Source organism: Dendrobates tinctorius, unplaced genomic scaffold (assembly GCF_039654945.1).
Source record: "Dendrobates tinctorius isolate UK_male_01 unplaced genomic scaffold, ASM3965494v1 ptg000070l, whole genome shotgun sequence".
Classification (NCBI taxonomy): Eukaryota; Metazoa; Chordata; class Amphibia; order Anura; family Dendrobatidae; genus Dendrobates; species Dendrobates tinctorius.
Genome location: NW_027361738.1, coordinates 72,576,073 through 72,600,296, shown reverse-complemented (window position 1 = coordinate 72,600,296; position 24,224 = coordinate 72,576,073). Strand labels below are relative to the sequence as shown.

The 24,224-nt window shown below is 44.0% G+C and overlaps 1 protein-coding gene across 1 annotated transcript in view; it reads right to left on the bottom strand.

The window, feature by feature from the left end:
- The window catches only part of CUBN (cubilin), a 180,968-nt gene that overhangs the window by 123,327 nt on the left and 33,417 nt on the right, over positions 1–24,224 (bottom strand). Inside the window, exons 21-27 of the mRNA XM_073581881.1 lie at positions 21,210–21,435; positions 18,520–18,650; positions 6,998–7,184; positions 5,741–5,898; positions 4,183–4,367; positions 1,431–1,587; positions 877–1,061 (exon numbers count right to left, since the gene is read on the bottom strand). Coding sequence (XP_073437982.1) covers positions 877–1,061; positions 1,431–1,587; positions 4,183–4,367; positions 5,741–5,898; positions 6,998–7,184; positions 18,520–18,650; positions 21,210–21,435 — 1,229 coding nt within the window. The remainder of the gene's footprint in view (positions 1–876; positions 1,062–1,430; positions 1,588–4,182; positions 4,368–5,740; positions 5,899–6,997; positions 7,185–18,519; positions 18,651–21,209; positions 21,436–24,224) is intronic.

The window sequence follows — 24,224 nt, the reverse complement described above, 5'->3', positions numbered from 1 at the left end:
TATTGTTATATTACTGGAGGAAAACATAAGGATTCAGAAGGAGTTGTCTGAGTAGTGGACAACCTCTTTAAGGATAGGAAAACTTAGCTGAGTGCTTCTGTTATTCTGTTTTATATATTGTTGTGGGTAGTAGCCCTGATGTACGAACCAGTCAAGGCAAGTGCCATTATTTCTTGAAATTTATGGCTGGTTAACAAAACCAAAAATGAATTATCTAGAATGAAGGATTTGTATCTTTTTCACAGATTATTTGTTGGCGAGATACTGCTAGTCATCTACAGGGCAGGGACCTGAATGATCCTATGCTGCAGTCTTTTGCACAGTATATGGCACATTGTGCAGAAGAAATGTATCTGAAGAAAGAAAATACATCATCATCCAATTTTTTGGATTAATGGGGATCCAAACTGGGGGAGTAATGGGGGTGCAAACTGGGGTTCCAAAAAAAAAAAACATTCAACTTGCCTGCCTTGCAAAAAGTTTAACGTTAAGGTTGGGGGATGATTCCAGTAAAATGGGGGTCAATCCAATAAAAGAACCAAACTGGATAAGAGATAACGGTCCCATAGTAGTGGGTGCAGTGGTGGTCCCACAGGGGACTTTGAACTGTACTGTAAGGATTAGTTGAGGTCCCAGTGTTCGGATGGCCAGTGATCATACAATGATCACCTATCCTGTGAAAGTGATAGTTATCGAAAGCCCAAAAGAACCTTTTCGAAGTTCCTCCTCTTTGCGATACATTGTCATGTTGGAAGTACCATACAATAGCAATAGGGTTGGAAAATAAAATATCCCGTATCAAGCAGTGTCAGCATACGCAAAAACGCAAATGATGGACTATTGATATCTTGATTATTGGATAAACGGTCACCATACCTTGACAGAATCATTATAGCAGTCGTGGCCTCCTACTTGGAAGGTCCTGAACGAGTAGCTGATCGTATTCCCAAGGGTGGTCTGTATCGTCCAGTCGCAGTGCTTGTTATTCGGGTATGGCTCTGGGTAGTTTAAACTCTCCAAGATTCCTCGGCTCTGGTTACTTATCACGACTCCTTCACATACTAATCATAGAAAGGAGAAAATAAGGATTATTCCTTGAAGAGATGCAGTATAGATGTGTCCTTCATCAACTTTATCCTTGGCTCAACATAGTCTGAGATATGTATATGGGGATGGCCAACTTTAAGAAAGGAAAAAAAAAACATAATTTCATGATACTCTGTTTGGAGATGTGTACGTTATATATGTCTATATGTGGCCACCCATTTGTTGTGATGTGGATTTGTAGCCTGTTGTGGGTTTTGATTGCATGTTGTTATAATTATATCGTAAGAAATTATAGTCCTTACCAAAGTCAAGAAAAGGTGATGGTGGACATGTTTAAATAGAGAGAACCCCAAAATGACCATCGTTATTCAGCTGCCTCTCACCTTGTCTGTAATTAGCCAGAAATCCGCTGTATGGCTTGGAGGTATCTGTAATCATCTGTACATACATAGCACTGGAGTTCGAACGAATTGGAGCTGGAAGTGTCACTCCGCAGAGTTTTACCAGCAAGTTAGACGTTGTAGTGTTGCCATCGTAAACCTTCAAAACGATAGTAAAATTACCGGTCTAATAACAATATTATAAATCTCGAAACATAGTTCCACCTACAAATCACAGTTGGTAAATCCTTGAGTGGCCTTCATCAGCAATTTAATAAAAAAGTTATACAATTGTCAAGTGTATTTTATACATTTTTCACGGGATCCGAGATCTCTGCCTTTAGCTTCACAAAGAGGTATGAACATTACTCCAGCAGTGTTTCCCGAACTCCAGTCCTCGCGGCCCCTGCAGGTCATGTTTTCAGGATTTCCTTAGTATTTCACAGGTGGTAGAAGTATCACCAAGGCATCAGGAATTCTCTTGCCTGTGCAATACTAAGGAAATCCTGAAAACATGACCTGTGAGGGGGGGGCGTAAGGACTGGAGTTTGGGAAACATGGCTTCAAAGGGAAAAGTAACTTCCAGAGTCAGGTTCCTCAAAGTTTTAGTGCAAAAAATTGAAAGCCCTGATCCTGGAATTGCTTAGAAGCGCCCAAAATGCCTGCGTTTGTGCAGGGAAAGCATAAGCTTACGCCGGTATAGTTCAATGCGGCGGTGGGGGGAGTCGGCGCTGGCGGCAGGCGGGCCCCCGTGCCTCACTGGCCCCATAGCGACTGTGTGATGTGCCGCTAGCTGGGGGGGCATTGGGGGAGCGGGGGCCCAAGGCAACTGCCTGGTCTGCCTGCCGCCAATGCCGGCCCTGATCGGATGTGATATGCTAATGACACTCGGCTCCTGCTCTGCTGGGAGCGCGAGCCAAGTGTCATGCTACTGTGCTCCAATCCTCTCGCATGAGAGAATCACAGCATCGGTGTGGAGGACAAGGAGAAAGTTATTTCTCCATCTCCTCCTTGGCCTTATTCTGCGCATATTTGGACTGCACTTTGCTGACATCCGAATGTTTCACCCGTAGACTTGCATGGGTGCGTGTGAGCCGCATCTCGTTGCCAGTAGCCGCATGCTGCCGAATCGGCATGAGAAAATGACTGATGATCTGCACTGCCCCAGAGAATAACACTGGGCCGAGTGCTATGCCATGTTTTATCGCATAGCACTCGGCCATGTTATACGGTAGTGTGACGCCGGCCTAATAAGGATATATACTACTCCAGGTTCACCCTTTTCTGCCTCCATCTTATTTTACATTTCCAGTTTTAAACTGTTTTTTTTTGTGACTTGGAGGTGTATTTTTAATATTTAGGTTAAAGAAAACACTCCATTGCTATCAACCTGCAATTATAGGGTTAACGTGCAGGTTAAGTGCACTGGGGTGCAGGTTAATAGCCTTTTAAATCTGCCCTGCCCTCACATTAAAAATGCAGATACTAGGAGGAAATTACCTTTTTTTCCACCTGGAGGGCTTTCAGCATGGCGGCCGCACAGCTTTAGAACTCTATTGACCTAGACACTAAACATTGATCCCAGAACAATTGTGCATTCACATTTACTACTGATTTATGGGAAGTTTAACCATGTTTGCACAGAGCATTAGCACAAGAAGATATAAGATATATTTAAAAGTTTATATTTAAAAGTTTATTTTAAAGGGAATCTGTCACCTATTTCTTGGTATATGAGATGCAACCACCGCCATCAGGGGCTTATCTGCAGCATTACAGATGCTGTAGATAAGCGCCCAATGTAACCTGAAAGAGAAGAAAAATGAGTTTTATTATACTCACCCTGGGGCGGTCCGGTTCGGGTCCGGAGGGTGTGACGGTCCGGTCCGGCGCCTCCCATCTACTAGCGGTGATGTCCTCTTCTTTGCTTCCCTTCGCAGTTCAGGCGCAGGCGCACTGCTCTACCCTGTTGAGGGAAGAGCAGAGTACTGCAGTGCGCAGAGGTCCAGCGCCTGCGCACTGCAGTACTCTGCTCTGCCCTCAACAGGGTGGAGCAGTGCGCCTGCGCCGCAACGGGAAGCAAAGAAGAGGACGTCATCGCTATAAGATGGGAGGTGCCGGACCGCGACACCCTCTGGACCCGAACTGGACCCCCCGGGTGAGTATAATCTAACTTGTTTTTCTTCTCTTTCAGGTTACATCGGGGCATTACAGAATGCTGTAGATAAGCCCCTGATGGCGGAGGCCGCATCTTACATACCAAAAAATAGGTGACAGATTCCCTTTAAGAGAAATATATTTCTTTCTTTACTTCTCAATTCTCCTCCCCTGTCCCTACTGAACACATGAAACAACCATGAAAATCTGTCTTTAAAAAAAAAAAAAACAACTGAGGGATCAGATTACAGCTGCCTATTTTTATTGTCTGTGAAAGGGTAGGAGACTGAGTAAGGAATTAAGTGAGAGAGAGAGACAAATATATGCAGAAGTTTATTCTACTTTGTAGTGATTATTTTATCGCTGTACTATTTGATCTCACTCCAGAGCTGGATTCACAGCAAGACCGCTCAGTACTACAGTAAAAAGTCCTCCATGCAGCTGCTGCTTCTTAATTTCTGCTAAGTAGAGATAGTGGAGCCAGAATCCATAATTTCTGTGTGTGCTGGTAAAAACTGGTGAAAATGTAGGAATTGGGGGCACTAATGAGAAAATTTGTTATCTGTTCATCTTGATGCGTTCAACATGTGATACTTACAGCAAGGTAACTATAATAACAAGTACTGTAACTGTCCACCAAATCAAAGTGTTGGAAGTCAATCTCAAGTAGATTACCACTGGAAGATTTCAGCAGCCAGTAACATTCAGACTTGCGGTAATACGGCATGGGGTAGTTTGGAGATGCAAAAGCACCAGATAGTGCCGTCAAGGTCGCACCACATCCTGCAAAAAAATTTAAAAAAATCTCTGTAGTAGTCAGGTCTCATAAAGACTAGGGATGTAATAAACTACACATAAGACATATACTGCACCCAGTGACATTGCTAGAAGGATAGTGGGCATTAAGGCAACTAGCACCCATAGGCAACTGCCGGCATTGTTCAACCCCTGTGATGCCAATGGTGATCAGGGCATCAAAAAAGGAAGAGGCTCCCTTTTATAATCCCATCATCAGTCATATGGCATGGTTGATAAGATCATAATGGCAGCCGTGGTGTCACGACTCTGTTGTCGGGTGACCCGGGACCAGGTGCTCCTTCCCTGTCCCTACAGATAGAGGGCGCCCTAACTCGCCCTGTTCCACAGGTTACTTCTGAAGGTGAAGATGCCGGTACATGTACCTTGCCTTATCTCCTGAATCCGCCTTCCATCTGTACCCTTCCCCCACCCAGGGAAGATGGGAGTAGTTGTGCACCGTAATACACCAACCAGACAAAAAAGGTAACACAAACAGGGGAAACGGAAAATACCAGGCATACAAATATAGACACAAATATAACAGAGAAATGCACCAGGAAGCGGAGGATGGGGTTAAACCGAAGTAGAAGAAAGGAAATTATCACACTCAGAAAACCAAGCAACTGTTACAGATAAATCCACCAAACGCCTATTCATATAACCACCAAATACTATCCTCCCAGCCATGCAGCATAAGCTAGCTCTGACAATGTGTGTCAGACAGGACCCAGATTATATAGGGGATAGGAGTGGCTAACCATGCTCAGCTGAGAGCCCTAGCTCCCAGAGCTCCCAACATGGCTGATTAACCCCTGTACTGCCATAAGAAATTTACACTGTTTACTAAGAAGGCGAAGTGCTTCTATTCAGAGCAGGAGTAGGAGCAATCAGATGCTGCTGTCTTCTGACGCCTGTCTGCTGCAGTAACCCTGTGACACGTGGGTTTCTTGTGAAATCATGCCTTGAATACAGCTAAAAACAATATCAAGACGCCATCTTCCTGGACCACAATTTTCTCTCATAGATAACAATCCACCTAAGTAGCCTAATGACGTCACAACTCTCCCGTATCTTGTATTCGTAGCACATTAGGAAAAAACATTTTTTTGAAATTTATTTTACATTCTTACTCCAAAAACGTATATAATTGTATCTCAAAAGTATATGTAAGCATAAAAAATTCAACTCGAAAAGAAAAAAACATTGACTGCATTCTTAAGGGGTCCATACGCCCCCTCTAACATGATTACTGGTATGCTATTTCTTTTATAAAAAAAAAATAAACTTGCATTATTACATACGTAAGGTATATAAACCTTACATCATCAACACTTGTGAAATAAACTATATAATCTTACCTGTGGCAGCGCTTTCCCAATGAGCTTCAAATCCATTATATGTAGAAACAGAATTACTTCTGAATTTTACCCATAGGTTATTACTATGGGAAATAATTAATGGGGGACTTTCATCACAAAAGCGTCCAAGTAATGGAGATATTTCATAACCGCCATCTCTGAAAAAATAAATTGCAATTTATATAGGAACCTCATACAATGAAATGTTTCACTGTAAAGAGAATTATTAGTGTAAGATCACTACTATCGATCATGTCTATGTTGGTCCAGGTGATTGAAGTATTAAAAACGTTCCACGTGGGCTGGCTTTCAAACCTCTAATTGTTAGTCTATTGGTAGTTGTGCTAAATATGACAATATAATTTAGGTACACGACCAACATGTTATTTGAAGAATGATTTTTGAATTCTGAAATTTTTTTTTAGGTTTAAAGTGGTGGTCTTGTAAAGGACGACTCTTGCCCATATGCCTTTGCTTGGGACCCATCTATGTGCTACAATGGAGAGCCGCTAGGTACGTACATCTCAGGCTCTGGTGGAATCCAGCCCTCATGTACTGTATGGATAGTCAATCATCTCACGTAATACTACAATTTCCAACTGGCCCAGGAAAAAATCTGTAGTTTGCCAGGGAAGCCAGAATCAACTGATCATCCCAGTTAATGCATCCCGAAAATGGTCGTCTTTGAAGACAAAGCCTCTAATTGTGGGGCTTAATAATGTGGTCACTTTCACTACTTGGACATTTTCACCATGTAATAAGGCCCTTCCTGCTTGGTCACAGATAAAATCAGTAGTTTGTCAGGGAAACCGAAAACAGGGCCCATGGTGACCAGGTAATCGATCCATTGAACATATCCCCAAAGTTGTTTTTGATAAGACAGCGCCTAATAAAGCAGTCACTTTCGCCACTTGGACATTATGTTGTGGAGCATTTTGGAGAAACTGGCCTAAAAAAAGGATTGGGGACATGCCTGTAAACCGATTGGGCGATGACATGTTATTTTGCTTAATGACGACTTGTTCGTTGTACTGATGAATCGCAACTTTTCCATGGGGGCCAACTGCAGCATTGGGCAACACAGCGGCTACAATCGGGTGACAGCCTGCTGCCCATATGGAGAATGACTTCGGATTACGCATTGTGGTCTTTAGCCATCTTGGAGTTCCCTGACCTTATGACGTTTGTGAACCTTTGAACTCACACTTATGACAACATCGGTGTCTGTCTCTACACCAGTATCGACTCTTTACTTGCCTGATTTCCACATAATCATTAACACAACTCGGTGATGATTCCAGACTGAAGCTTGTGAAGTTCAGCTTAATCTGCATGTTGAATTCGGCACTGATGCTGTATACACATTCCTTGTTAGTGGGGTAATAATTAGGATAGTTTGGAGACGAGAAGACACCAGTGGCTTCTGTGTACACCGCACTGCAAACTGTTTTAATAAAGAAAAAAAAATGGTTGCATTCAATTTTTTTACACAACTTTTATAAACATAATATTATACGTTGTATAATAATACAGCAGGACTGCAAATGTATTATGGCCTGTGGGACTACATAGGACAGGACAAGATATTGGGGAACTTTACCAAAACTACTGCAAGGATAGGTGATAACTTACTGGTCGATGGGGGGGCCAGCTGCTGAGATGCCCACCAATTCTGGGAACGGGACTCTGAAATACCCAGTTAAAATGTGGAGAAGAGCGTACTCATTGCTCTGTTCCGATGGACTGCCGGAGACATTGGAGCTCACTCATTGCTCTGTTCCAATGGCCTGCCGGAGACATTGGAGCTCACTCATTGTTCTGTTCCAGTGGACTGCCAAAGATAGTGGAGTAAAGCTCACTCATTGCTCTGTTCCAATGGACTTCTGGAGACAGTAGAGCTCACTCATTGCTCTGTTCCAATGGCCTGCCGGAGACATTGGAGCTCACTCATTGCTCCATTCTAATGGACTGCCGGAGACATTGGAGCTCACTCATTGCTCTGTTCCAAAGGCCTGCCGGAGACATTGGAGCTCACTCATTGCTCCATTCTAATGGACTGCCGGAGACATTGGAGCTCACTCATTGCTCTGCTCCAATGGCCTGCCGGAGACATTGGAGCTCACTCATTGCTCTGTTCCAATGGACTGCCAAAGATAGTGGAGTAAAGCTCACTCATTGCTCTGTTCCAATGGACTTCTGGAGACAGTAGAGCTCACTCATTGTTCTGCTCCAATGGACTGCTGGAGACAGTGGAGTAGACCTCAGTCATTGCTCTATTCCAATGGACTGCCAGAGATAGTGGAGTAGAGCTCACTCATTGCTCCGTTCCAATGGACTGACGAAGACAGTAGAGTAGAGCTCACTCATTGCTCCATTCCAATGGACTGCTGGAGTTAGTGGAGTAGAGCTCACTCATTGCTCTGCTCCAATGGCCTGCCAGAGACAGTGGAGTAGACCTCAGTCATTGCTCTATTCCAATAGACTGCCAGAGATAGTGGAGTAAAGCTCACTCATTGCTCCATTCCAGTGGACTGCTGGAGACAGTAGAGTAGAGCTCCCTCAATGCTCTGCTCCAGTGGAGCATTTCAGAAAAACTTTCTCAAGTTGAGACGACTTTAATAAAGGGTGAAATCAAGGAAGTCCCCCAAAGTAGAATCTGCACATATTATGCAAAACTAGCAAGACTATCTTTTGCTGAAGTGCATTACAAGTACAGCATATTGATTTCATTAGGTGCTGCCTTTCGCACATGATGGCGCCTATGTTGGGAATACTCTCTAGCAAAAAATGAACAATCCCTTTAAAAGCTTAGTATTTTATAGACTGCTGGGAAAGCATTATGCACAAAAAGAAACATTACATATCTGTACTTCTAGATCTTTTAAGTGTCTCTGATCCAGTAGCTTTATTTCAGCTACAGGAGAGTCCGAGATATCATTTTGAAGCTTACATAAGAAAACATTACAGTACTGTAAATAGTCATGTCAGTGAAACTTAGGCTGGTTTCACATTAGCGCTTTTTAGCACAGCGCATCGTGCGCGCGCATGCGTCCTGCACCCCTATGTTTAACACTCGTTTGTATGCATTTTTGTGCGCATGCGTTTTTTTGTAGTCTGCGCCTAGGCATGCCGGACGCAACATGTTGCATTTTTTGTGCGTCCAACCTGTGTCAAAAAAACGCATGCGCACAAATGCGCAAAAAAAAATAACATTACAGTCTATGGGAACACTGGCGTGCGCATGGACATGCGCACGTCTGCGTTTAAAATCGCATGCGTTTTAAGAGTTAACAAGGCTGCAAACTGGTTAAAACGCATGTGCAAAAAAAAGCAAATGCATGCAAAACGCATGATGCGGTTTTTGCATGCGTTTCTATTGCGCATGAAGCGCTGCGCTAAAAAACGCTAATGTGAAAGTAGCCTAAGGATATGGATACCTTTGCAGACTTTTTTTTTTACTTAAATGCATGCATTTTGGGTTAAAAATATGTTTTTGCATTTGGGTTTAATTAAAAATGTTTCACCGTTTGGCTTTTACAGGCACACAACTGGCTGAAGAATGAGTTGCCAAGCAGTAAAAATAGATGAAATGTGTTCACCAGAAGGTAAACGTGTAGTAATTATGGCCCCGATTTGTCAAGTCTGGAGTTTGGTGTAGTGAAGTTTTTGTTTCTGGTGTAGTCATGATACGACAGCTTGATAAAGAAAAATTCTTAATGATTTTGCGGCATCTTTTATATCATGTGTGCCACTGAAAGCAATGTACTCAAGAGTATATATCTGTGGTAATTTAATTGGCTTTTAGCGAAGCATGGCCATGCCCTCTCCTGGGCAAACTTTGTCTTCTTTATGAAAAATAGATGTAACTGGCCAGGAGTGGCATGAACACGCCAAAAAGTTTTCAAATTTTTGCGCAACTACAAGTATTGCAAAAATTTTGTCATTTTTCTAGCAGTTTTACACTTGAAAATTGTCGTAAACTGCTTGCTGAATTGGGGCCGTTAATTTCGGGCAAGTTTGTGATTCATGGTACACACATTTCTACTATCACCTTGCTGTATTATATCGGACCAGGCTTATTGTTGCCATAATCTGTGTCCAGAGTAAGTCTAGGCAAGTATTTTACAAGGACACACTACATTAATTGCACATCCAGAAACTATTTAATTGAGTAATGTCTGGAAGGTTACAAGATACATAATCATGTCATTTTCAGCATGTCAGGCTTATTACTGACTTTATGTCTCGCCGGGATTCTTTATGCATCAGCTGCTGCAAGGCCGAAATGTGTGTGGGTCTAAGAAACCATCATCCTGCCTGATTTTACAGCTAAACTTTGGACGTTTAGGTCGTGTTCGCACATAGTGTAGCTACTGCATTTTTTCCAATGCATCTTTTTAGACAGAAAATCTACGGTCTTTAACTGTCCACGCAAAGTTGAACAGTGTGTACTTTGGGGTGTGATTTTTCTTTCTATGGGCTTGTCAAGGAAGTAAGAAAAAATAAGACTCATGTAAAAATACCCGGAAACGAAGAAACACAATTGGGACTTTAAGTACAGAATAAAAACTTTTCTCTACCTAAAAAATGCATAAAAAAATGCCTCTTCAAATTTACATAATCAAAGGAGGAGAAAATCCCTGTAAAAAAAAAAAGTAGCAAAAACACAATAATCAGAAAAGATTACCTAAGGTCCGGTAATGCCCTGCACATAGAGAAAGAGATGTAGAGAATGAGAAGAACTATACCACATTTCTAATTGGAGGTATTTCCTAACATTATTGTTATTACATCTACTACATATTGGGATAGAAACTTGGAGATGGGAATATCTCTTTTAATCTGCATGGGGAGAAATGTAAAAAAGAGCAATTCTACTATTTTTTGACATTTTAAATTTGGCGCAATTCACTTCCTGGCCAAATAAAGGGTGATCTTTATTCTGTGGGTCACCTCTTATGACTATACAAAGTTTACATACCGTATATACTCAAGTATAAGCCGAGTTTTTCAGTACATTTTTTTGTGCTGAAAACTCCCTCCTTGGCTTATTCTCAAGTGAGGGTCCAGAGCATGAAAGAGGAGCGGCAGCGGCGGAGCAACGGGTCACAGGAGGCAGGAGCCGACTGCTGCGGATAACTCCTCTTCCCGATGCTAAAGAGAAATTACTATTCACTGCACTGGTAGCGAATATTCATTTGTCTGTAATAGGGCACACAGTGTCAGCGGCAGCAGCCGACTTCCTGCAACTACGGGGCGGTCACGTGTGCTCCTTACTTAAGGGAAATGAATATTCACCTCTCTCCACTCCTAGCAGCAAACAAATAACCTGTTGATGCAGCAGATCGTGGCTCTGCGAGAGACATCCACACCAGCGACCATGTTCCATTCAGAGGCCTGGTACAAAGTCCGGTCAGCGCTGAGGAAGATGAGTCTTGAGGACAACATGGAGGCCTTTCTCATCATCTTCGAACGCACTGCAGAGCGGGAGAGCTTGCCGGTGACCCAGTGGGCTGAAGTGGTGGCCCAGAAGGCCTACCTGGACCGCAGTAGGGACCTTGCAGTGGACTACAAGAAGCTGTGAGGTGAGATCCTTGCCCGACTGGATGTTAATACCTATGTGCGGACTCAGCAGGTGTACCAGTGGTCCTTTGTGGAGTCACGTCCCGCCAGGTCTCAGGCATATGCCTTACTGGTGCTAGTAAAAAAAATGGCTGCAACCTGAGACCTTAACCCCGCTATAGATAGTAGAGAGCGTAGTGGTTGACTGACTGGTGAGGGCTCTGCCAGCAGCCATACAGCGTTGGGTGGGGCAAGGGGACCCGGGCACTCTGAACCAGGTGGTGGGGCTGATTGAGCGGTATACGGCCACTCAGGTTTTAATACGGGACACTGATCCACTTTGGCTGTCACGTCGGACACTGACAGCCCGGGGGGCAATCAGGACCAGGCCCGTACTGAGGGGGTATCCTGAAGTGGCAGTGACAGCCGACCCGCTTCCCCTAAATTGGCCCCAAGGTCTAGTTTGCTGCAGCCATCAAGTATTGGTGGTGCCAAGGGCACGGACATATGGCTGCCAACTGCCCCCTGACAGCTGAACCCACGGACTGCAGGTATATTTGTCGTACATCGATGTACACCCAGCCAGTATACACCGTGACTACAGGCACTACTGGCAACGAACCACAACTGTGCCAGGTGCTCGTGAATGGGTACCAAACGGAGGCTCTCCTGTACTCAGGGAGCTTAGTGACTCTGGTCCATTGGCCACTAGTCAGAAAGATCAGAAAGTGGTGGTAGTGTGCATACATGGGGAACTCCGAGAGTACCCAACAGCGGAGGTTACATTTTCCATCCCGTGTGGAAAAATAAGAATGTGGTGGGAGTGGTAAAGACTGTGTTGGGAAGAGACTTGCCCCTGTTCTGGTTCCTGTGGGAGACCAGGGAAAACAATCCCAAGGTAAGTGATATTCCAGACGCAGAACCCAAAGATCCCGAGTCGGGGATACCTGCTGTAGGGGTCGCTAACCTTGGGACAGAGTGTAACTCTGATAGGTTCCCCTAGAGGTATTGGCAGGAAAGGTCAAGGAGACCCCACAGAACCCCAGCTGGAAGTGTGTCCTGGTAAATTCGGGACAGCGCAGCTCCAGGATACAACCCGGGCACGGCCCCGAGTAAGGGTGGTGGAAAAAATGGGGTGGCTCAACACCTGGGGGCAGAAACATTTTTTCCCCGCATGGCTATCCACCAGTATTAATTTTACAGGCTGGATAAAATCCAGGATGAGGTGATGGAACAACTGGTGGTGCCCCAATCCTACCGTTAGGCGGTACTCGACATGGCTCACACCCACATGCTGGGAGGGCATTTGGGGGCCAAAAAGATGTAGGAGCGCATACTGCAGAGTTTCTTTTGGCCTGGAGTTTATGCGGCGGTCCAGAGGCGCTGTGACACGTGTCTGGAGTGCCAACTAACCTCATCCACTGCGAGCTACCAGAATCCGTTGGTTCCTCTGCCTATCATAGAGGTACCTTTTGAGTGGATAGCAATTGACCTGGTAGGGCCAATAGTAAAATCCGCCCAGGACCACCAACACATATTAGTAGTCGTAGACTACGCCACCCGGTACCAAGAGGCCATTCCGTTTCGGTACACCTCGGCTAAACTTATCGCCCGGGAGTTGTTTGCCATGTTCTGTCGCCTTGGGCTACCGAAGGAGATACTCACTAATCAGGGGACTCCTTTCATATCCAAGGTGATGAGGGAACTGTGCAGGCTCCTCAAGATAAAGCAGTTACGCACGTTGGTGTACCACCCTCAGACTGACGGGTTAGTTGAACGCTTTGACAAAACCCTGATGGAATGGAGACATTTTTTTTTCTCCTTATCCAAGAAAATCAAATCACACAAATTCTGTTCAGAATGTGAATCGGAGTGACTTTCTCACATAAGACAATATATGCTCATGTGACCCTAGCCTAACATTCATTTTTTTTGCACACCATCAACGCTATAAAAACATAACCCAAAACCAATGACTGTATTGCATTGTTTGTTTATCATTTCACTGTTCTCTTTGATAAGTTGTCATAAAGCTATATCTATGAAAAAATAAAAAAGACGGTGATGACTCTTGGAAAAAATAGCTCAGTCTTTAAGGGGTTAATATACAGCGCCCGAGGACTAGGCGACTATATTCTGTATTCAGTACAGTGCGTTGTGTTTTAGCCCTAATTGAGCCTCGGATCTTTGCAAAGACCCCAACATGTGTGGGAAACGGGACGGCTGCCGATCCACCGCCTCCTGATTCCATCACTCCCGTTAACCCTTTGCGCTGGGATCTCAAACGACCATCCTGCAAGTAACATCTGCTCCATACAGCTAATATGATGCCTCGTTCACACAGGGCATTGCCTTGTACGCCGGAATAGGCTGTGTTGCCTAGCAACAAACATATAGAAATCCCGTTGCGTGTTTGGTCTCATTTTCCGACTGTAGAACTTTTTCCAGGGTCTTAGCGAAATGCAAAACAAATAGCTTTTATATTCAAGACCTGGCAGGATGGCAAAAAAAAAGTAATAGAATCCATATTATATCTTTCATAACTACATGACCGCAGGGAACGGGAACACTCATTCCTGGACGCCGGTGGCCAGGGCTGGCACATACTCAGAGCAGGGGCTTGCCACAAATCCAGCACAGAGGCCCATTACAGGGATTGCGATGCAGATGCCAAACGCCGCATAACAGTATCCACCTGGGATTACAGCGACATGTTTACGGCCTTCTAATCCTACCACAACGTTTCTAACAAAATATATATTTTTTCTTTGTTTTAAGCTTTGTATGACCAAGAGGCAACTTACCCCCAAAGGTACAAATTTAATGAATAATATGACAACTTTAAGTCTATATTCAACATCTTGCAGGTTTTTCTGAGTTTTTGCTGCGTTTTTTTTTTGTCTCTTGTGCACGTTGATAAAATTTAGTGGCCCAAAAAAAGCACGATTTAACTTCCTTAAAGGGTTATTCCCATCTCCAAGATCCTGTCCCAATATGTAGTACGTATTAATAATATTAATATCGGCAAATACCTCCAATTAGAAATTTTGTATAGTTCTTCTGATTTATTATGTCGCTTTCCTCAAGTGCAGGCACTGCAGGACCTTAGGTATCCTTGGTTACAGCCATTAGCAACTAGCTGTCACTATATCAATGGTTGTAACCATGGATACCTAAGGTCCTGCAATGCCTGCACATGAGTGTTTTGCTGCATTTTTGCATTTACCCATTGTTTTGTGTGGGTGAAAAAACGCTGAAAAAATGCTGGAAGAAGTGACATGCTGCAGTTTGCAGAAACGCAGTTTTCCAAATCAGTCAGGGATAAAAACAAAAAAACAAAACAATGTGTGTGCATGAGATTTCTGAAATCTCATTTGCTAGTACTGTAAAATGCAGTTTAAAATTTGCATTAAAAAAAAAAAAGGTGCAAAAACGCAATGTGTGAACATGGCCCTATACTCGTTTATGTCTCAAAATTACAGGAAAAAAAAACTTTAGGCCTCACTTATCAAAATGGGTCTTTGATCCTCATAGCAACCAATCAGAGCTCAGCTTTCATATTTTAAACAGCACTGGTACAATGAAAGCTGTGCTGTGATAGATTGCTATGGACAACGATGACGGTTTATATATTTGTATATTTCTGGCTTCCATAGGTTTTCTACAGGCCTGGATACAGATTGATGGGGGATCCCTGACTAAGGAAACAGTTTCATGGGGACCCCCTACTTAGTTACAGTTTCAAATAATGCATAGATAACTTAATGTAGGAGAAGGAGGGGGAATGATTGATCATAGAAGACTTCTTTATACCAAGGAAAAGGAGAGGAATTCCTGGGACATTTTATAATTATTTCTGCATTTTTGCAGTTTTAGACATACTTGCTTGTTATAGATCCCAAAAATGCAGAGGACAGTATGTACGAGTAGGAATTAATACAGCTATAGTACATGCAAGGGTTAAAAGTCCCAGGTGCGATTGCATTCATTGGGCCGAGTCATAATTTTTTTCTAGTTTTGTTTTTGTTTTGTAGTATTTGTTGACATTTTTTGGCACCAAATACTATAAAAAAAAAGTATGGCGCATTAATGAATTGTGTGCAAAATTCATTAATTTTTTTAGGAATTTTGTGCAAAATTCATTAATTTTTCAGGAATTTTGTGTAAAATTCAAAAGGTTTTTTTTCTTTGTTTTTAACCTGTTTCGCAACTTTTTAGAGCCCCCCCAAAAAATCACATGTTCTGTTAAAATGCTTGTGCTAAAAACGGATGAACAAATATATAATCGACTTGACTTTAAAAAGCAAAACGTGCAAATTAAAAGAATAAGGTGCAAATGAAAAATAAACGAAAAACAGCAAAAACTAGAAAAAAAAAACGGCACAAATGCAATAATGAATCCGGGTTATACACTGCTCAAAAAAATAAAGGGAACACTTAAACAACAGAATATAACTCCAAGTAAATCAAACTTCAGTGAAATCAAACTGTCCACTTAGGAAGCAACACTGATTGACAATCAATTTCACATGCTGTTGTGCAAATGGAATAGACAACAGATGGAAATGATTGGCAATTACTGCATATACTCGAGTATAAGCTGACCCGAGTATAAGCCGAGGCCCCTAATTTTGCCATGGAAAACTGAGAAAGCTTATTGACTCGAGTATAAGCCGGGTGTACATTATCCCCTCATCCCTGTCCTGTTCTGCGTGGCTCTCCCCCCTCCCAATATGCATGGCTCAGCTCCCCCATCCCATCCTTCTATGTATTGCTCAGCTCCCTGTCCTCCCCTGTGCACCTCAGTGCTTCCCCCATCCTCCTCTGTGCTCCTCCATACTTCCCCATCCTCCTCTGTGCTTCTCCGTCCTCCTCAGTGCTCCCCCATCCTCCTCTGTGCTCGTCCGTGCTTTCCCATCCTCCTCTGTGCTCCCCCTGACCTCCTCTGTGCTTTCCCATCCTCCTCTGTGCTCCCCCTGTCCTCCTCTGTGTTCCCCCATCCTGCTCCATGCTCAACTGGGCTTCCTCGTCCTCCTCTGTGCTCCCCCATCCTGCTCCGTGCTCCCCCGTCCTCCTCTGTGCTCACCCATCCTGCTCTGTGCTCCTCCCCTTCCATACCCCACTGTACCATCGCTGAACGTCCCTGCATCCTCTGTTGTCCTGGTGCGGCAGCTTCTTCCTGTGTTGAGCGGTCACATGGTACCGCTCATTAAGGTCATGAATATGGACGCCACACCTATGGGAGTGGAGTTGCGTCTATATTCATGACCTTAATGAGTGGTACTATGTGACCGCTCAACGCAGGAAGAAGCTGCCAGCCCTGGGACAACGGAGGATGCAGGGGATGTTCAGCGATGGCACAGCAGGGAGAGTATGATGTCCCAGCCACCGGCTCCTGCCGCCGCTCCCCCTCCCCTGCTGGTTTCTGCACAATGACTCGTCTATAAGCCGAGGGGGAATTTTCAGCACAAAAAAATGTGCTGAAAATCTCGGCTTATACACGAGTATATACGGTATCATGACACACTCAATAAAGGAGTGGTTTTGCATGTGGGGACCACAGACCACATCTCAGTACCAATGCTTTCTGGCTGATGTTTTGGTCACTTCTAAATGTTGGTTGTGCTTTCACACTCATGGTAGCATGAGATGGACTCTACAACCCACACAAGTGGCTCAGGTAGTGCAGCTCATCCAGGATGGCACATCAATGCGAGCTGTGGCAAGAAGGTTTGCTGTGTCTGTCAGCGTAGTGTCCAGAGGTTGGAGGCGCTAGCAGGAGATAGGCCAGTACACCAGGAGACATGGAGGGGGCCATAGGAGGGCAATAACACAGCAGCAGGACCGCTACCTCCGCCTTTGTGCAAGGAGGAACAGGAGGAGCAAGGCCAGAGCCCTGCAAAATGACATCTAGCAGGCCAAAAATGTGCGTGTGTCTGCACAAATGGTTAGAAACCGACTCCATGAGGATGGTCTGAGTGCCCGACGTCCACAGATGGGGGTTGTTCTCACAGCCCAACACCGTGCAGGATACTTGGCATTTGCCACAGAACAGCAGGATTGGCAAATTCGCCACTGGCGCCCTGTGCTCCTCACAGATGAAAGCAGGTTCACACTAAGCACATGTTATAGACGTGACAGAGTCTGGAGACGCTGTGGAGAGCGATCTGCTGCCTGCAACATCCTTCAGCAAGACCGGTTTGGCAGTGGGTCAGTAATGGTGTGGGGTGGCATTTCTTTGCAGGGCCGCACAGCCCTCCATGTGCTCTCCAGACGTAGCCTGACTGCCATTAGGTACTGAGATGAGATCCTCAGACCCTTTGTGAGACCATATGCTGGTGCGGTTCGCCCTGGGTTCCTCCTAATGCAGGACAATGCCAGACCTCATGTGTCTTGAGTGTGTCAGCAGTTCCTGCAAGATGAAGGCATTCAAGTTATGGACTGGCCCGCCTGTTCCCCAGACCTGAATCTGATTGAGGACATCTGGGACATCATGTCTTGCTCCATCCACCAACATCACCTTACACCACAGACTGTCCAGGAGTTGATGGATGCTTAAGTCCAGGTCTGGGAAGAGATCCCTCAGGAGACCATCCGCCTCATCAAAAGCATGTCCAGCCGTTGTAGGGAGGTCATACAGGCGTTGTAGGGAGGTCATACAGGCACGTGGAGGCCACACACACTACTGAGCATCATTTTGACTTGTTTTAAGGACATTACATTCCATTTTAATTTTGTGTGTGACTCCAAATCCAGGCCTCCATTGGTTAATAAATTTGATTTCCATTGATGATTTTTGTGTGATTTTGTTGTCAGCACATTCAACTTTGTACAGAATAAAGTATTCAATGAGAATATTTCATTCATTCAGATCTAGTAACATAGTAACATAGTAACATAGTTATTAAGGTTGAAGGGAGACTTTAAGTCCATCTAGTTCAACCCATATCCTATCCTAACTTGCCCTAACATGTTGATCCAGAGGAAGGCAAAAAAACCCCCATCTAGGATGTGTTATTTGAGTGTTCCCTTTATTTTTTGGAGCAGTGTATATTTACTAGACCCAAAAATCTTTTTTTACCATAATTGTGGCATTAGCTCTTGTCACATTCTTCTTTACAAGAAAGATTAATTGCTTAAAACATTTCAGTGATGTGTATTTAGGGTACTTAGATAGGATTTAACACCAGATTATACTTGTTCTTAGTAGAACTTACCAATGGATGCATTGATGGACACATAGTTAGCTGAAAATCCTTCAGTAGCTTTGACCGTATCGGAAACGAACAATACGACCATGGTGCGGTCACTACTGGTTATTGATGGGGGGATGGATCTCCCGCAGTATCTGTAGGATATTTTACAAATGGCATGAGTTCACACATTCATATCATGTTTGTTCATTTATCACATCCTACATCACTTCTGAACGACGTGAACTTATTTATGACAAAATATATAATGTGCTGAAGAGATATAGATCTCCACCAAAGTTAATGTATTTAGAGAACAAGATGGCAGGCTTAATAAAGATGTGGAACTATTGGGTATTTTTCAATCAAACCTTGTCAAACAGGCAATAGGGGTTTAAATGGATGTGGCATGGGAATTCTACAAGTGACTTTTTTAGTCATAACATTAAATAGGGAAATAACACCTAGCGGGGTTGTCCAGGTGGGGGTCTGAGCACTGGGACCACTTTCGAACAGCAAAAAGGGGAATTTTCTTACCCGGTGGGGGTATACACACTGCCTCTCGATTCAAACTGGAATAAAGTTCCTCTTTCTGTCTATCAGTACAGGTCCCAGTGCTCAGACCCCCACCAATCGACAAGTTATTATCTTATGGATAGGTGATAACTTGTTTTTAACAGAGAATCCATTTAAAAGGTTTGTCTAGAGGATTTTTTTTTTACAAAAAGTACCCATCACGTAGGTGAGAGGATAACCCCTTTAATTATTAACAACGCAGTCAACTCAGTTGAATGCATAGAAGAAAGGGTTCATAATGGCAAAGATTAAGACTGGCTCACCATTATGGTGCCATTTTTTTGCCCCCCAAGAAAGAAGGGTTAGATGTTCGTTTCCTAATCTATGTCTCTTTCTATGTCCCTTGAGCTATTACATCGCCCCTTTGAGAGAGGAGTACCATACAGGTTCCCAAGAAACATACAGTTGTGGCCAAAAGTATTGACACCCCTACAATTCTGTCAGACAATACTCAGTTTCTTCCTGAAAATGATTGCAAACACAAATTCTTTGGTATTATTATCTTCATTTAATTTGTCTTAAATGAAAAAACACAAAAGAGAATGAAGCAAATAGCAAAACATTTATCATTTCACACAAAATTCCAAAAATGGGCCAGACAAAAGTATTAGCACCCTCAGCCTAATACTTGGTTGCACAACCTTTAGCCAAAATAACTGCAACCAACCGCTTCCGGTAACCATCAATGGAGTTTCTTACAATGCTCTGCTGGAATTTTAGACCATTCTTCTTTGGCAAACTGCTCCAGGTCCCTGATATTTGAAGGGTGCCTTCTCCAAACTGCCATTTTTAGATCTCCCCACAGGTGTTCTATGGGATTCAGGTCTAGACTTATTGCTGGCCACCTTAGAAGTCTCCAGTGCTTTCTCTCAAACCATTTTCTAGTGCTTTTGAAGTGTGTTTTGGGTCATTGTCCTGCTGGAAGACCCATGACTTCTAAGGGAGACCCAGCTTTCTCACACTGGGCCCTACATTATGCTGCAAAATTTGTTGGTAGTCTTCTGACTTCATAAAGCCATGCACACGGTCAAGCAGTCCAGTGCCAGAGGCAGCAAAGCAACCCCAAAACATCAGGGAACCTCCACCATGTTTGACTGTAGGGACCGTGTTCTTTTCTTTGAATGCCTCTTTTTTTCTCCTATAAACTCTATGTTGATGCCTTTGCCCAAAAAGCTCTACTTTTGTCTCATCTGACCTGAGAACATTCTTCCAAAACGTTTTAGGCTTTTTCAGGTAAGTTTTGGCAAAGTCCAGCCTGGCTTTTTAATGTCTCGGGGTAAGAAGTGGGGTCTTCCTGGGTCTCCTACCATACAGTCCCTTTTCATTCAGACGCCGACGGATAGTACGGGATGACACTGTTGTACCCTCGGACTGCAGGGCAGCTTGAACTTGTTTGGATGTTAGTCGAGGTTCCTTATTCAACATCCGCACACTCTTGCGTTGAAATCTCTTGTCAATTTTTCTTTTCCGTCCACATCTAGGGAGGTTAGCCACAGTGCCATGGGCTTTAAACTTCTTGATGACACTGCGCACGGTAGACACAGGAACATTCAGGTCTTTGGAGATGGACTTGTAGCCTTGAGATTGCTCATGCTTCCTCACAATTTGGTTTCTCAAGTCCTCAGACAGTTCTTTGGTCTTCTTTCTTTTCTCCATGCTCAATGTGGTACACACAAGGACACAGGACAGAGGTTGAGTCAACTTTAATCCATGTCAACTGGCTGCAAGTGTGATTTAGTTATTGCCAACACCTGTTAGGTGCCACAGGTAAGTTACAGGTGCTGTTAATTACACAAATTAGAGAAGCATCACATGATTTTTCGAACAGTGCCAATACTTTTGTCCACCCTCTTTTTTATGTTTGGTGTGGAATTATATCCAATTTGGCTTTAGGACAATTCTTTTTGTGTTTTTTTCATTTAAGACAAATTAAATGAAGATAATAACAAAGAATTTGTGTTTGCAATCATTTTCAGGAAGAAACTGAGTATTATCTGACAGAATTGCAGGGGTGTCAATACTTTTGGCCACAACTGTAAGTAAAGGGGTAGCAGCAAAGAGGACTGGACCCCCTCGCTCCAAGGGCCCCACATTAATCTGTATGTGAAACAGGACAGTGATGAAATACATCGGATTACCTTCCTGTGCTCTGTCCTGTGGTGTCTGTTGCATTATCGTATATTTCCAAATAATCGTATTGACACGAGTCGGCATGCTCGAGATCGAATGCAGAAAAGGTTAGACGTATTAGATTTCCAGGAGCGACTGAAATGACCCAGATGCAACGAACGCCATGTGGGTACACACTGGGGTAACCTGGGCTATTAATGGTGCCCTCTGGGGTGTTCAGTATTGCTCCACAACCTGTAAAAAAATGAAATTCAGCCTCAAAAAAATAATATTACATTTTGGTTTAACATCCCTGTTGATATGTCATATTAGAGCATAGCGATGTTGTAGATGGGGGGCACTACTTGGGGTGCACCTTTATGTGCCAGAATGAAGAATTACTCATTCTGGTAGACCCTACTCTCCCATGCATTACATGGATGAGAATTAATTTGGTGGGTTATTTTCCCCCAAAAAAGAAACAAGTAACCCCCTATCCATAGGGGATCGATAACACTGCCTTTCTCCGGCAGTCCCATAGAAAATAATTGGAGCAGAGGTCAAGCATGCACACCTTCAAGTTTGGGAGGCAGAACTCCCTTCTTGAGGGTTCTAGAGCTAGGGATCTCGGTGGTCAGACTCCCAGCGATCAACAAGTTATAACCCATCCTATGAAAAGGGGTAATTTGTTTTTTTTGGGCGAGGTAACATTTTAACTAGTTATTATGTAATACTATATTTCTCCTCTAGTGGCCACTCTATGGGAGAAGTACAGATGGACGACATAGCTTCCAGCAGCGATCACTGCTGATCACTAAAGGCTTCAAAAACCAAATCCAGCTTCATTTTTAGCAGTTCTTGCGGTGAGACAATCGCTTCACCAAAACAGCTTTGCTATATTTGTATTTTAGAGTTTACCGTAAGTGGGAAGAGTAAGAAAGAGTAAGAAAGGTTGAGGATTTGTCTTATTATAAAAGGTAACATTAATTGTTAGAAACTACAAGATCTCATTGAAATTAGTATAACTAGAATCAGAAAGCCCCAATACTACATCATAAACCTGGCCTGGAGATTCTGAGCCTTGCCTAAATCTTCCATTGCACCTACAGTATGATGTATTGATCTTAAGTTACAGCCTATATTATAGTCTAAAGCTGAATTCTTACTTTTGCAACCTTCAGAGCTGAGATCTCACAGCATTCCCTGCAGGCCCTGATCCCGGTCAGACGCCTCTCAAACAGCCAAACCAGAGCTCACACTTTGCACTGACGAGGGGCAGTACCCCGAAACACAGTGTCTGCAAACTGAGATTCTAGTTTTGGCTTTTATCCTAAGTCATATGACAAGGCTCGTTAAAGGGAATCTGTCACCCCTTTTTTCGAATATGAGCTGCCGGCACCGCCATCAGGTCTTATCTACAGCATTCTGTAATGCTGTAGATAAGCCCCCGATGTAACCAGAAAGGTAAGAAAAAAAGAGTTAGATTATACTCACCCCGGTGTACGGTCTGGTCCGATGGGTGTCACCGTCCGGTCCGGCGCCTCCCATCTTCATACGATGCCGTCCTCTTCTTTCCTTTCTGTCGTGGCTCCTGCGCTGGCGCACTGCTCTGCCCTGTTGAGGGCAGAGCAGAGTCCTGGAATGCGCAGGCGCCGGGAGAGGTCCGGCGCCTGCGCACTGCAGTATTCTGCTCTGCCGTCAACAGGGCAGAGCAGCGCGCCTGTGCCGGAGCCACGACAGGAAGGAAAGAAGAGGACGGCATCGTATGAAGATGGGAGGTGCCGGACCACAACACCCATCGGACCGGACGCCTGGGTGAGTATAATATAACTCTTTTCTTATCTTTCAAGTTACATCGGGGGCTTATCTACAGCATTACAGAATGCTGTAGATAAACCCCTGATGGCGGTGCCGTCAGCTCATATTCGAAAAAATGGGTGACAGATTCCCTTTAAAGGGTCGACATTGACTTTTAGGATTGCTACTTCCAATAGGTGGCACTAGAGTTCTAGTCCTCTTCCTCTCTGAAGAGACAGTCTCCAGGCCCGGTAATTTACCTAGTGGTAAGTGTTGTGAGTTCATTTTTCCCTTCACCGTTGAGGTCTGATGAACTCCCTCCTCTGGTGAAGGAAGGTAGTGAGGCTGATTACCAAACACCTGGGCAGCTAGATGATGACTGGGTGGCTGGAATTGAGGACTGGATATAAGGCAGTCGACGCCCTTCTGCCTTGCTGGTGATCCTGCTGGATTCTTGGAGACCAGTCTGATTCCTGCGTCTCAAAGCTAAGTTTTTCTGCTCTGCTTTGTACACTTCAGTTTTGTTTTTGTTTTGCCTTGTTTTTTGGGAGTTCTGCCATCCCCGGCCGGGGGTGAGCTGAATTTCATTTTTGTCTCTGATCTGTTGATCTTTTGCTCTGTCTTCAGAATATACCTGAGTGCCGATATAGCCTTTTGAAGCCTAGCGACTTCAGGGCCTGTTTTTCCTATCAGTTGGTTGGCACATTTTGGATAGGGTTTTTGCAGATGGCAGACAGTGGCTTTCCTATCCTGTCCTATTTAGTTAGCTTGGGCCCCATCATTTGCTCAACCTATCTTTCTATCTGTGTTAGTGTTTTCATCTTGCTTCACCGTCATTATATGTTGGGGGCTGAGTATTGCTTTGGGGTCTGCTCTGGGGCAGTTTAGTTTTTCCCCTTTCTGTCTTTAGGCTATGTAGTTCTCCGGCTGTGATCGAGGGGTCTAGGGCACCGTAGGAACCCCCCACGGCTACTGCTAGTTGTTGTGGATAGGTTCAGGGGTCTGCAATCCGATAGCTGCCAACCTCTCTGGTTTTTCTGGACTTAGCTAGTATTTTGTTTTTCCTCCTTCGGTGCCTCATCATAACAGGTAAGTGTATTCAGTCATTGATATTGCTAAAATTACCTGCTCCCCAGCATTAAGAGTTTAGTTAAGATGCTTGTGGTGAGTTTGGTGACAGAATGCTGACTGTAATCAATACAAACCAGCAGTACTATGCAGTATCGGACTGGGGTGCCAAGGGCCCA